We start from the raw sequence: 15,568 nt of genomic DNA, 5'->3' as shown, positions 1-15,568 counted from the left end.
CTTGCTTCAGAGTGACCAGGAACTGAGAGGCACTCTGTAGCATGGGATCACCGCGGTCCCACAGCGGAGTGGCCCACTCAAGAGCCCCCCTGCCCGACAGGAGGGAGATGATAAATCCCACGTTAGCACACTCTGAGGGGAATCGTGCCGCCAGCAGTTCTAGCTGTATAGCGCACTGGCTGACAAAACCCCTACATGAAGCACTATCACCCGAGAACTTCTCGGGCAGAGGGAGTCAGGACAAAGTCGGAGCAGGGATGGCAGTGGTCACATGGGACACAGCCTCTGTGGCTGCCTGAACAGTGACCGCAGTAACATTCACAGCTGAGTCTGAATGCTCGAGAGCTGCCAACCTGCCCCTTAGCTGCTGGATGTGCTGCAGCAGTTGCTGTTCATCCGCCATTACTAGCCAGACCCTGGCGTTAATATAATGTTAGGGCAGGTGGAACGCACCAAATAATAAAATAATAGTAAGGTGCGTTCGCAGCCTGGGGTCCACTGTGCAGGGGTGGTAAACTGTTGCTTAGTAATGGTGGAAGTATAAACCGGTAAACAAAAAGTCACACGTGGGTTAACGTCACCCAGTGTGAACAGAAGAAAACTCTGTTATGACACAAAGCCGCACTACCGCTGAACATAAATGCCGGAGCCTGTTAAACTCATAGCACTCGGCAAGAGAGCACTCACTCAGTATGTGGTCACAGAACTCAGCCCCAAGGACACAAGGTCTGAGTCCCTCTAGACCTACTGAGCGTGCGGCGTCGCACCTGCGGATGCCTCTAGTGAACGCTGACCACAGAGGAGTGCAGACTATGTGCACCGTGGCGTACAGACAAAGCCACCGGTGGATGTTGATGCCAGTCTCTGACTCTACCTCTACCTGGACCTCAGCCTGGGCACTAGCAGGCTAGGTGTTAGGAACGGCAGAACGCACTAAATAAATAAATAATAAAGTGCGTTCGCTGCTCGGGGTCCACCGTGCAGAAGGTGTTAACACCGCTCCTAGACAAAGGCAGACGTACAATATGGCGGTATGGCGCACGCAGGTTAAACGTCACCCAGGTGCACAGAGCTATCTTTGTTTACTCACAGAGATGCCTAAGTGTAATAAACACAAAAGGCTGAGCCTGTTAGCGTCACAGCACTCAGATAAGTGCACGCACGGCATACGGTCACAGGAGCTGGACTCTAGGCAGTGGGTCAGCGTCCATCTAGACCTACCGTGCATGCGGCATCGCTACTGAGGATGCCAAGCAGAGGTGCAAGCTGCAGCGCAGCGACAGATACCACCGCTGATCGACAGTGGCCGGTAGCAGGTGCATTGTCGGATGCTAGCACTGTGGTGGATGCTATAGTGGCTTGACACTTGCCACTGACTGGCGCTGACTCTAAGCTAAGTCCCTATTCACACTCATAATATCAGAGGCAGGGGATCATAATGAGTCATTTGCAGGTACATGCATCCATCAACATACACACAGTTAGCAACTAGAGACTACACTAGCGCATGGCCGGGCGGCCATGCAGACCTTTTATAGCCGTGTGCTTCCGGGATCTTCCAGATCTCTGAGATGGACCAATGAGATCAGGAGAAGGACCTGAGCATGTGACTCCCGCTCTCCAATGGGAGATCGTCTCATGAGCATGCTCAGTAGCGCGAGGAGAGGACTTAGCATCTGGAGCATTTTGCTGCAAAGCAGCCTGCCTTGCTATTGCTAACCCAAAGGTGGCAGCAACAGCTAGACCCACAGAGCAGGTCTGAGCAGAGCATCCGAGACGCTGAGACTACTGAGCAAACTCCCCTGTGGTCGATAGACAATGAGAGATGACAGAATGTGAGGCTCTGGATTCCTGCTGATCTGCTGCTGGAACCCGACACCTAACACTAGGTTACATAAGGGTAGGGGTTTCCGATGAGTCATTCACCTGAGACATTCATACAACACTCACTCCACATGGTTTAAATCTTTCTCTATATTAGCGCATGGCCGAGCGGCCATGCGAACCTTTTATAGCAGCGTCCTTCCGGGACCTTCCTGACCTTCCCGATGGTCCAATCTGAGATAGAGAAAGACCTGAGCATGTGACCTCCGATCTCCAATGAGAGATCGTCCGACGGGCATGTTCAGTGGACTGAAAGGAGGACTTAGACCCTGGAGTCCATGCGTTGCTATAGCTGGACCAGAGGTGGCAGCAGCAGCAACCAAACCCACAGAGCTGGTCTGAGCAGAGCCCTGAGATCGAAGAGTCTGCTGAGCAGCCTACTCTGCGGCCGGAGAGGAATGGGAGACTGCCGAATGCAAGGCTTGGGATTCCTGCTGTGCAGTGACAGGAACCCGACGCCTAACACCTTCTGCCTGCACCACAATATTAGCCCAAACAGTTTTCATTAGGAAATATGGCCTGCTGCTTGCACCACAATGTTAGTCCAAACGATTTTGATTAGGAAATGTAGCCTCCTTCCTGCAACACAATATTAATCTAAATGATTTTGATTAGGAAATGTGCCCCCCTACCTGCACCAAACAATTATCACAATTGTTTAAGATGATGGAAGGTTGATTTTACACAGGATCCTACATAGCTGAAGTAGCTGACAATAAACTGCATTCCTAACTATCTAACAGCTTGCAACTTCTGTAGTAGCAGCCTCTCTGTACAGTTACACTGACAAAATCATGCCACCAAAACAACATAGCCATTTTTCATATGAAGAGGGACATGTGATTTTGGCAGGCAATTTCAGAAGCCCTTGTGTCTTGACATTGTGGATGGTATTTGTGCTGTGATTGGCTGCCGGAATGTACACACGTTAAGTTAATAAAAGAAGAAAAAATTTAAAAAGAAAAAAAATCTGACCTCTCCGCATTAAATCACCTCTTTAAAGACCCCCACTCAAAATACAACACGTCTATCCAAGACAAATTCCTAACAAAGTATTAGTGGAAACACGCTCATTTACTGAACTGTTCCCGGAATTTTGACAGATTTAAGTGAAAATGCTCATAAATCCGAAGAAAAATCCAATTGAGCTGCGTTCCAGGCAAATTTGAGATTGGTGAACGATTTCCGAATAAGTCCACTCATCAGTATTTATAAAGAATTTTTTAAACCTGCATTTACGTGTTAAACACTATAAAGGGCTGAATAGGCAGAGTATATAGTAACAATAATACAAATGCTGGTGGTTGAGTGGACATAGGGGACCTGTCTTTTTTCCTTTAAGATCATTTCCAATAAAATGTTTTTAGAAATGACCATTCTCCTTTTTTTTTTAGGCTCGGACTTGTCTTTAAGATTGGTAAATGGCAATGGTCAATGTAACGGTCGTGTAGAAATCCTCTATAATGGAGCATGGGGAACTGTGTGTGATGATTATTTTGATCTGAATGCTGCACAAGTTGTATGCCGGCAGTTAAATTGTGGCCAAGCTCTTGCATTTAATGGCAGTGCTGCATTTGGCCAAGGACAAGGAGTAATTGTATTGGATGATGTGCAATGCACCGGCAATGAACAACGCGTATGGGACTGTCTACACCAACCATTTACAGTACATAACTGTGGACATAATGAAGATGTTGGAGTTGTCTGCTCAGGTATATTTTCGAAATGATGAAACTTTATTCAGTCATCTCATATCATATCATGTTGTTTGCATAGATGTTCAAGTAATCCACATTTTCATATTTTCTACTACTAAGGGTAACTCAAACAATAAATAGTTTTTTATAAGAAAATGTTAATGGACTGGAGGTACTTTGGTTCCTTCCCCATTAAGTCCAAAATGTTATGGGGATTTATGTGGTAGTAGGATGCCTTTCTGAGGTGTATTGACACCACAATAATCAGATGCTGATGGGTTTCTGTTACAGGGCTTTTTTCCACATAACAATTATTAATGTCATATTTGACTATTAATAACAAATATCCAGCTAATATTAGATTAGGAAATGTGGCCTCCTGCCTGCATCAGAATTTTAGCACAAACCATTTAGATTAGGAAATGTGGCCTCATGTCTGCACAAGAATATTGGCACAAATGATTAAGATTAGAAAATGTGGCCTCCTTCCTGCATCACAATATTAGCACAAACGACTTAAGGCCCCATCACACACAGCAATCTCGCTAGCTAGATCGCTGATTTTGTGATGCCACAGCGAACTCACCAGTGAGATCGCTGTGTGTGACGGTGATCAGCGACCGCCCCCCCGCCGGGTATCGCTGATCATGCACAATCGTGCACAGCCTTTTTTTGATTGTTGATCTCCCGCTGGCCAGCGCGCATCGCTGCATGTGGCAGCGGGAGCCAACGATCAGCAAGGCTCCCAGTGCTCTGAGCAGGCGCTGGAAGCTGGTATCTAAGGTAAATATCGGGTTACTAAGTGACGCGCTTTACTTAGTAACCCGATGTGTACCTTAGAAACCAGCGTCCTCGCTGGTGCTGATCGCTGGTGAAGCTGCCTGCTTGGCAGCTCACCAACAATCATGAAGTGATGCACCAGCAATCCTGACAAGGTCATATTGTTGCCGGGATCACTGGTGCATCATTTAGTGTAACGTGGTCTTTAGATTAGGATATGTGGTCTCCTGCCTCCTGCGTGCACTGCAATAATAGAACAGAAGATTTAGTGTGTATGGACCAAACTATTGTCAGAAAGGTTTGAGATTAAAAAATGTAGGCTGGTGTCTGGACCACACTATTAGCTGAAAGAATTTAGATTCAGTAATGTGACGACCTGCCTGCAACACCTTTTTAGCACAAATAATTTAGATAAAGAAATGTGGACTCCTTTTTGCACCACAAAATTTTAGCCAAAACTAGTTTGATTAGGAAATGTGGCCTCCTGCTGACACCACAATATTAGCCCAAAAGATTATGCTTGGAAAACGTGGCCTTCTGCCTGCACCACAATATTAGCCCAAACAGTTTTCATTAGGAAATATGGCCTCCTGCTTGCACCACAAGTTTAGTCCAAATGATTTTGATTAGGAAATGTAGCCTCCTTCCTTCAACACAATATTAATCCAAATGATTATGAGTAGGAAATATGCCCCCCTGCCTGCACCAAACAACACAATTGTTTTAGATGATGAAAGGTTGATTTTACACAGGATCCTATATAGCTGAAGTAGCTGACAATAAACTGCATTCCTAACTATCTGACAATTGCAACAGCTGTAGTAGCAGCCTCTCTGTACAGTTACACTGACAAAATCATGCCACCAAACAACATAGCCATTTTTCATATAAAGAGGGACATGTGATTTTGGCAGCCAATTGCAGAAGCCCTTGTGTCTTGACATTGTGGATGGTATTTGTGCTGTGATTGGCTGCCGGAATCTACACACATTTAGTTAATAAAAGAAGAAAAAATGTAAGAAGAAAAACAGTCTGCCACTCCTCTGACCTCTCCCCACTAAATCCCCTCGATAAAGACCCCCCACTCAAAATACAACACCTCTATCCAAGACAAAGCCCTACACAGTGGCACCCTGGATTCTTCCTGCAGGCACTAAGCGCTGTATCTGTTTGCAGAGCCTACACCCCTAGCGCTGTTAACCCATTCCTGTAGCCCTGCTTTATATAGCCACATTAATCCAATTCCAACCAGATAGACTCGTGCTCCAGCCTCTATATAATACCAGCAGCATAGACTTTGCTACCACCTAAGGATATCTATTACCCTATCTGTATCTTTTGCAGTTTCCTACCAAAAGAAACTTAAAAAAACGCTTTCTGATGAAGGTCCGTTGTTGGACCGAAAACGTTCATATGATATGAGTCTATTTTTGTCTGGATGCTAAATAAAGAATATACTGCTTCTTCATTTTTGAGTGCCAAGTATTTTTGTAGATATTTATGGGTTGGAAACCTTACTTGAGCACCGAACAACCTTACTTTTTCTCTGGAGTGACGTGTTCTTTTGCCTAAACTTTTGGAGTGCCTTGTTTACTCCCGTCTTACCCATTACCTCTCCACTCACTCCCTCCTAGACCTTTCACAGTCCGGCTTCCACCCCCTACATTCGACTGAAACTGCACTCATCAAAGTGACCAATGACCTTCTGACAGCGAAACGAAACGGTGACCACTCTCTGTTCATTCTTCTTGACCTATCTGCAGCTTTCGACACTGTTGACCACCATCTTCTACTCTCTAGCCTCCAGTCACTAGGCATTAAGGACAATGCTCTCTCCTGGTTCTCTTCCTATCTTTCTGACCGCTTCTTCAGTGTTCTGTTCTCTGGCTCCATGTCATCTCCTCTTCGTCTTGCTGTCAGGATACCTCAGGGCTCAGTCCTTGGTCCCAATCTCTTCTCTCTCTACACGGCCCCAATTGGACAGATCATCAGCAGATTTGGCTTTCAGTACCATCTTTATGCTGATGACACACAACTATATACGTCATTCCCCGACCTTATCCCTGCTCTACTAAAGAACGCAAGTGACTGTCTGTTCGCAGTCTCCAACATCATGTCCGCTCTCTATCTGAAACTCAACCTCTCCAAAACTGAACTTCTTCTGCTCCCGCCGTCTACTAACCTCCCTAAATCTGACATCTCCCTCTCCGTGGGTGGCACCACAATAACGCCCCGGCAGCAGGCATGCTGTCTGGGTGTTATGTTTGACACCAATCTCTCCTTCACATCTCATATACAATCTCTTGCCCACTCTTGCCGCTTACACCTAAAGAACATCTCTAGAATCCGCCCGTTTCTCACCATGGAAACAACAAAAATCCTCACTGTAGCATTGATCCACTCCCGCCTGGATTACTGCAGCGCTCTATTAATTGGTCTCCCCGTCACTCGACTATCCTCTCTACAGTCCATACTTAATGCAGCGGCCAGGATCGTCCATCAAGCTAATCGGTATTCGGACACGTCCGCTCTTCGCCAGTCCTTACATTGGCTGCTCATTCATTATAGGATCCAATTCAAAGTACTTGTTCTCACCCACAAAGCTCTCCACAGTGCAGCACCCCCCTACATCTCCTCCCTCATTTATGTCTATCGGCCTAACCGACCGCTGCGCTCTGCAGACGACTTTCGACTAACCTTTGCACTAATCCGTACCTCCCACTCCCAACTCCAAGACTTCTCCCGCGCTGCGCCAATCATCTGGAATGCTCTACCCCAAGAAATTAGGATTATCCACAATTTGCATAGTTTCAGGTGCTCCCTCAAAACACATTTGTTCAGAGCGGCCTTTCATGTTCACTAATCACAGTCATTCTATGTGTAAGTGTGCATGTGTAGCCCATTCACTATCTCCATCCATCCCTCACTCCCTTAAGATGGCTGGACCATCTTTGTAAATACATCATTGTAAATACACACCTGTACTTTGTATCTCCCCCACCTCATTGTAGATTGTAAGCTCTCGCGAGCAGGGTCGTCTTATTTTGCTTTAATTATTATATTGTTAATGTTGTTACTTATGACTTATGTTTGGAACTGTTAAAATGTAAAGAGCTGCGGAATATGTTGGCGCTATATAAAGATTATTATTATTATTATTATTATTATTAAATGCTGGTGGTTGGGAGGACATAGGGGACCTGTCTGGTTCCCTTTAAGATCATTTACAATAAAATGTTTTTAGAAATGACCATTCTCCTTTTTTTAGGTTCAGACTTGTCTTTACGACTGTTAAATGGCAATGGTTGGAATCTACACACATTAAGTTAATAAAAGAAGAAAAAATTTAAGAAGGAAAACACTGTCACTCCTCTGACCTCTCCCCACTAAATCCCCTCGTTAACGATCCCCCGCTCAAAATACAACACCTCTATCCAAGACAAAGTCCCAACAAAGTATTAGTGGAAACATGCTCATTTACTGAACTGTTCCTGAAATTTTGCCGACTTAAAGGGAAAGTACTCGTAAATCCGAAGAAAAATCCAAATGAGCTGCGTTCCTGGCAAATTTGAGATTGGTGAACGTTTTCTGAATAAGTCCGCTCATCACTATTTATAAAGAATTTTTTAAACCTGCATTTAGGTGTTAAACACTATAAAAGGCTGAACAGGCAGGGTATTTATTAACAATAATTCAAATGCTGGTGATTGGGTGGGTTTAAGATAATTTACAATTAAATGTTTTTAGAAATGACCATTCTCCTTTTTTTTAGGTTCAGACTTGTCTGTAAGACTGGTAAATGGCAATGGACAATGCAACGGTCGTGTAGAAATCCTCTATAATGGAGCATGGGGAACTGTGTGTGATGATTATTTTGATCTGAATGCTGCACAAGTTGTATGCCGGCAGTTAAATTGTGGCCAAGCTCTTGCATTTAATGGCAGTGCTGCATTTGGCCAAGGACAAGGAGTAATTGTATTGGATGATGTGCAATGCACCGGCAATGAACAACGCGTATGGGACTGTCTACACCAACCATTTACAGTAAATAACTGTGGACATAATGAAGATGTTGGAGTTGTCTGCTCAGGTATATTTTCGAAATGATGAAACCTTATTCAGTCATCTGATATCATATCATGTTGTTTGCATAGATGTTCAAGTAATCCACATTTTCATATTTTATACTACTAAGTAGTGTTGAGCGATACCATCCGATATCGTGAAATATCGGATCGGATTGCATCGGGCCGATACCCAAAAAGTATCGGATATCGCCGATTCCGATACCGGAAACCAATGCAAGTCAATGGGACAGAAATATCGGAATTAAAAAAACCCTTTCTTTCCTTGTAGGTTAATTCTACATGAAGAAAAACAACTAAGAATAATGTAGAATGTATTGGGGGAGGTGGAGGAGACATTAAAGGCATAGAGGTTTAGCCCAATCAAATGGAATAGCAGGAATTAATTTTTTTTTTAAGACGTTCGGAGTTACAAAGATATTGACTATGTTAAGCTTTTTTAAATTTTGTCAGATATGTATGTTTCACTACTTCCATGCTCTTCACCTTCTTTTTTACTTCTCCCACACTTTCTCCTTCATGATCCTCAGCAGCAGCAGCATCTTTTTCATCAACTTCTTCTTCACCTTATTCATCTTCTTCTTCTTCATCTTTTTCCTATTATTCTTTTTTTTTTACATTCTTCATATTCTTCTTATTCAGCTATTATTCTTCTTCATATTCTACTTCTTCATCTTCTTCCTATTCTTCTACTAGTAGTGGGAATGTGGACAGAGCAGGAGACATTGCCGGACACACATCAGGGAATCAGCTGACGTTACTGAACCCCAGTAACACAGGAACAAGTGTTGATTGTGCAGAGGGCACTTCTGAGCAGCAACTGGCGGTGTTGGAGGCCAGGATAAATACTAGAGACAGAGTGGAGCCAGAGGCCTAATTGGAGCAAGTTTGAAATAAGTAGTATTGTGAATGAGGAGGCAGCAGTAGACATTGCTGGACACACAGCAGGGGAGCAGCTGGCGTTACTGAACCCCACTAACACAGGAGCTAGTGTTTTTCTCTGTGCAGATGGCACTTCTGAGCAACAACTGGTGGTGTTGGAGCCCAGGGTCAATCATGGAGTAGGCTGAGGCCTATTTGGAGCAAGTTTTATATCTGATGTAGTTTGAATGTGGAGGCAGCAGGAGACTTTGCCAGACACACAGCAGGGGAGCAGCTGGCGTTACTGAACCCCACTAACACTGGAGCATGTGTTTTTCTCTGTGCAGAGGGCACTTCTGAGCAGCAACTGGCGGTGTTGGAGCCCAGGGTCAATCATGGAGTAGGCTGAGGCCTACTTGGAGCAAGTTTTATATCTGATGTAGTTTGAATGTGGAGGCAGCAGGAGATATTGCCGGACACACAGCAGGGGTGCAGCTGGCGTTACTGAACCCCACTAACACTGGAGCATGTGTTTTTCTCTGTGCAGACGGCACTTCTGAGCAGCAACTGGCAGTGTTGGAGCCCAGGGTAAATCATGGAGTAGGTTGAGGCCTACTTGGAGCAAGTGTAAAATCTGATGCAGTTTGAATGTGGAGGGAGCAGTAGATATTGCCGGACACACAGCAGGGGAGCAGCTGGCGTTATTGAACCCCACTAACACTGGAGCTAGTGTTTTTCTCTGTGCAGATGGCACTTCTGAGCAGCAACTGGCGATGTTGGAGCCCAGGGTCAATCAGGGTTTAGGCTGAGGCCTACTTGGAGCAAGTGTAAAATCTGATGTAGTTTGAATGTGGAGGGAGCAGGAGATATTGCCGGACACACAGCAGGGGAGCAGCTGGCGTTACTGAACCCCACTAACACAGGAGCTAGTGTTTTTCTCTGTGCAGACTACACTTCTGAGCAACAACTGGCGGTGTTGGAGCCCAGGGATTACAGTTCAGGTGGTAGAAACAAGAGCACAACAGGAGACCTGGATACTGTTGCCAACCAATTATTTATTCTGGAAGAGGACTGGCAAATTCCTGCGAGATCCAGGCCTTGTTCATTTTCAGAAAAGTAAGCTGGTCAACGTTATCGGAGGATAGTCGCATGCGACGGTCTGTTAGTACACCACCTGCGGCACTAATGACGCGTTCCGATAATACACTAGCAGCAGGGCAAGCCAGCACCTCCAATGCATACTGGCTAAGCTCTGGCCATGTATCCAGCTTAGAGACCCAAAACTTGAAGGGGGAAGAGCCGTCTGGGAGTACACTGAGAGGGCAAGACATGTAGTCTGTCACCATCTGACGGAAACATTGCCGCCTGCTGACTGGAGCCGTCTGTGATGGTGTAGACATTTGTGGCGGGCACACAAAACTTTGCCACATTTGGGCCATACTGGTCTTGCCTTGTGCTGAGGCGCTGCCTCTGCTCCCTCTTTGTGCAGAGCTTCCTCCACTGCCACGATGCACAGAGCTGCTTTGTAAAGCACTAGCAGCACTGCTCTCGAGTGGAATGAAGAACACGAAGAAATGCACCAGTGTGTCTTGGTACTCCCACATTTTACGCTCCCGGTTCAACGGTGTTATGAGGCTTTTGTAAGTTGTCCCGGTAGCGAGGATCTAGGAGGGTGTACACCCAATAATCAGCCGTGTTGAGAATGTGGGCGATGCGGCGGTCGTTTCTCAGGCACTGCAGCATGAAATCAACCATGTGCTGCAGACTCCCAACTGCCCAAGAAACGCTGTCCCCTGCTTGAGGCGTCATCTCTGCCTGCTCTGCATCACCCACCCTCGCTCTACATACTGACTACTAGAGCATTGTGTACATCCCTCCTCTGGAGAGATGTCTTCCTCCTCCATTGAATCCTTCTCATCCTCCTCACAAAGTGTCCCCTGCCTAGGCCTTTGTGAGGAACCACGTTGCGCAGACTGTCCAGAAGCAGATGGCATTTGTGACTCCTCATCCTCCACCTCTTCCAAAACCTCCTCCCTTAGTGCTTGCAGTGTTTTTTGAAGCAGGTAGATAAGGGGGACAGTCATGCTGACTAGTGCATCATCTCCACTCACCATCCGAGTGGAATCATCGAAGGCACGCAAAAAGTGGCAGATGTCCTTCATAGAGGCCCACTCAGTGATGCTGAAGTGTGACCGGCGCACAGTGTGACTTGTTTGCGCCTGATGCAGCTGGAACTCCATTACTGCTGCCTGCTGCTCACACAACCGCTCCAACATATGTAACGTTGAATTCCACCTGGTGGGTAGGTCACATATGATGCGATGTTCCGGAAGGCGGAATCGGCGCTGCAGAGCTGCAATGCGCAATCTTGCCATGCTGGAACGCCGCAAGTGAGCGCACTCTATGCGGACCTTGAGCAGCAGTGCATCAAGATCCGGATAGTCCCTCAGAAAGCTCTGCATGACCAAATTGAGCACATGTGCCAGACATGGGATGTGAGTGAGGTTGCCTAGGCCCAGAGCTGCCGCCAGATTTCGGCCATTGTCACACACTACCAAGCCTGGCTGGAGATTAGCTGGCACAAACCACACGTCGCTCTCCTGCTTGATGGCATTCCAGAGCTCCTGCGCTGTGTGGCTTCGATTCCCCAAAGAAATTAATTTCAGTACGGCCTGTTGACATTTGGCCACGGCTGTGCTCATATCGGTCGTAACAGGCTCCTGCAGCGCTGATTCTGAGGAACTGGAGTATGAGGAGGAGTCAATGTGTACAGACTGGATTCCTGCAATCCTTGGAGTTGGCAGAACACATACAGCGCAACTCTCAAGATCTGTACCCGGCTCCACAACATTGACCCAATGGGCAGTGAGAGAAAGGTATCGTCCCTGTCCATGGTTACTGGTCCACGCATCGGTGGTCAGGTGGACCTTGCTACTGACGTCGTTTAGTAGCGCATGTTTAATTTTTCCCTCCAAATGCTTTTGCAGGGCAGGGATGGCTTGCCTGCTGAAATAAAAGCGGCTTGGCACGGTGTATTGTGGGACTGCCAATGCCATGAAGTTACGGAAGGTGTCAGTCTCCACCAGCCTGAATGAGAGCATTTCAAGGGCCAGTAGTTTGGCAATGCCAGCATTCAGAGCCTGTGCTCGGGGATGGTTTGCCGAGTATGGCCACCTTTTCTCCCATGCCTGTGCTACCGATGGCTGTAGAGTGGCCTGGGAGTGTGAGGATGACAGGGAACGTTGTGCTGTGGGTGGAATGTCACTGGGTCTCTGGACAACAGTGCCAGAGGTTCTTCCATGGCGATCCTGTGAGGAAGCCGAAACAGCTGTGTGTGAGCTGGAGGAAGAGGCTACAACACAAGCTGAAGATGTGGTAAGTGATGCTGAAGGTTGGCCTACGTCTTCAGTGTGTCTTTGTAACTCCATCACGTGCTTGGTCCGCACATGTTTCCACATACAGTGGAGAAAAAAAGTATTTAGTCAGTCAGCAATAGTGCAAGTTCCACCACTTAAAAAGATGAGAGGCGTCTGTAATTTACATCATAGGTAGACCTCAACTATGGGAGACAAACTGAGAAAAAAAAATCCAGAAAATCACATTGTCTGTTTTTTTTTCATTTTATTTGCATATTATGGTGGAAAATAAGTATTTGGTCAGAAACAAAATTTCATCTCAATACTTTGTGATATATCCTTTGTTGGCAATGACAGAGGTCAAACGTTTTCTGTAAGTCTTCACAAGGTTGCCACACACTGTTGTTGGTATGTTGGCCCATTCCTCCATGCAGATCTCCTCTAGAGCAGTGATGTTTTTGGCTTTTCGCTTGGCAACACGGACTTTCAACTCCCTCCAAAGGTTTTCTATAGGGTTGAGATCTGGAGACTGGCTAGGCCACTCCAGGACATTGAAATGCTTCTTACGAAGCCACTCCTTCGTTGCCCTGGCGGTGTGCTTTGGATCATTGTCATGTTGAAAGACCCAGCCATATTTCATCTTCAATGCCCTTGCTGATGGAAGGAGGTTTGCACTCAAAATCTCACGATACATGGCCCCATTCATTCTTTCATGTACCCGGATCAGTCGTCCTGGCCCCTTTGCAGAGAAACAGCCCCAAAGCATGATGTTTCCACCACCATGCTTTACAGTAGGTATGGTGTTTGATGGATGCAACTCAGTATTCTTTTTCCTCCAAACACGACAAGTTGTGTTTCTACCAAACAGTTCCAGTTTGGTTTCATCAGACCATAGGACATTCTCCCAAAACTCCTCTGGATCATCCAAATGCTCTCTAGCAAACTTCAGACGGGCCCGGACATGTACAGGCTTAAGCAGTGGGACACGTCTGGCACTGCAGGATCTGAGTCCATGGTGGCGTAGTGTGTTACTTATGGTAGGCCTTATTACATTGGTCCCAGCTCTCTGCAGTTCATTCACTAGGTCCCCCCGCGTGGTTCTGAGATTTTTGCTCACCGTTCTTGTGATCATTCTGACCCCACGGGGTGGGATTTTGCGTGGAGCACCAGATCGAGGGAGATTATCAGTGGTCTTGTATGTCTTCCATTTTCTAATTATTGCTCCCACAGTTGATTTCTTCACTCCAAGCTGGTTGGCTATTGCAGATTCAGTCTTCCCAGCCTGGTGCAGGGCTACAATTTTGTTTCTGGTGTCCTTTGACAGCTCTTTGGTCTTCACCATAGTGGAATTTGGAGTCAGACTGTTTGAGGGTGTGCACAGGTGTCTTTTTATACTGATAACAAGTTTAAACAGGTGCCATTACTACAGGTAATGAGTGGAGGAAAGAGGAGACTCTTAAAGAAGAAGTTACAGGTCTGTGAGAGCCAGAAATCTTGATTGCTTGTTTCTGACCAAATACTTATTTTCCACCATAATATGCAAATAAAATGAAAAAAAACCAGACAGTGTGATTTTCTGGATTTTTTTTTCTCAGTTTGTCTCCCATAGTTGAGGTCTACCTATGATGTAAATTACAGACGCCTCTCATCTTTTTAAGTGGTGGAACTTGCACTATTGCTGACTGACTAAATACTTTTTTTCCCCCACTGTATTTGTGGTATTCAGGTTGCTGACACTTTTCCCTTTTTTGACTTTCTGATGACATTTGCTTTGTCAAATGCAAGCTGTGTAATCTGCAACTGTGTCAATAAAGGACCACGCACTGCAAGTCCTGGGAGCGCCCGTTTTGGGTTTTGGAAGAGGAATGCTCCTAACGGGTGCCGAAGTGGAGGCTACAGGCAACCAAGTCTGCCCCCTCCCTCTCCCTCCTGTTTTGGCCGTTCGGGGAATCTCTTCCTCAGAACTGCTCCCACCACCTTCCTGTTCCTCACGCCATGATGGGTCAAGGACCTCATAATCTACACTCCCCTCATCAAACACGTGCTTCTCCTGGGTAGTCTCTCCAGCACAGTACGCACCAGAAAGTGGCACCTGAGTCTCATCATCAGATGCGTACTGAGGTGTACTGACCATAGGCACTGGCCCACCCGCCTCTTCTTATTCAGAGGGACAAAGCAGTTGCACATCACTGCATACTCCCTCTTCTTCACATTCTAGAATGCTGCTTGGCTGGCCCCCTGTTTCCAAGCCAAGAGATTCAGAGAACAGAAGTAGAGATGGCTCCTGTCCAGGTCTCTCTGACTGCCTGGGCAATTTGGTAGGTGGTGAAGAGACAGATGGTTGCTCTTCAGTGCTCTGGCCCTGAGAGGATGTGGAAGTCATTGAAGTCTATGCGTTAGCTGCCATCCATCCGACAACAGCTTCAATTTGTTCGTCGCACAGCAGTGGCGTACGGCGAGGTCCAGCAAAGCTGCGCATAAAGGACTGTTGCCTGGTAAAATTGGGGGATGCTGAGTCACTGGTGTCTGCAGCAGGCATAGAATCCCCACGCCCTCTCACTGCTGAAACTCCACGCCCACGACCATGTGCCTTACTCCCTGCCTTCTTCATCTTGGTAGACTGATAAAACTAGGCAGAAAAGTACAAAGGGGGTGCTTAGTGTGCTTATTCCTGAACAGCTGCTAACAGGTATAAGAAACACTAATTTTATAAAGTGTGTGGACTACACTTTAATATGAGCTAATGTGGCCTACACAACTGTCAAGTGGAGTGTTTGGTGAACTTTATTTACGTGTTTTTTTTCAAAAAAACAAAAAGGATTTGACCAAAGATGTGAAAGCGATAGTATCACAAACTTTTTGGAGCTAATACAATGCAGGAAAGTAACCTACAATGCAATAGATG

General features: G+C 46.2%; 1 protein-coding gene across 1 annotated transcript in view; it reads left to right on the top strand.

Moving 5' to 3' along the window:
• LOC141059748 (scavenger receptor cysteine-rich domain-containing protein DMBT1-like) overlaps nucleotides 1-7,691 on the top strand; it is a 35,514-nt gene extending 27,823 nt beyond the window's left edge. The window contains exons 6-7 of the mRNA XM_073555882.1: nucleotides 3,279-3,596; nucleotides 7,630-7,691. Coding sequence (XP_073411983.1) covers nucleotides 3,279-3,596; nucleotides 7,630-7,691 — 380 coding nt within the window. The remainder of the gene's footprint in view (nucleotides 1-3,278; nucleotides 3,597-7,629) is intronic.
• Nucleotides 7,692-15,568: the final 7,877 nt, after the last annotated feature.

This window comes from Dendrobates tinctorius, unplaced genomic scaffold, assembly GCF_039654945.1.
Source record: "Dendrobates tinctorius isolate UK_male_01 unplaced genomic scaffold, ASM3965494v1 ptg000230l, whole genome shotgun sequence".
In the NCBI taxonomy this organism is placed as follows: domain Eukaryota; kingdom Metazoa; phylum Chordata; class Amphibia; order Anura; family Dendrobatidae; genus Dendrobates; species Dendrobates tinctorius.
The sequence above is the reverse complement of the archived record's forward strand: the minus strand, read 5'-3'. Positions and strand labels throughout refer to the sequence as shown.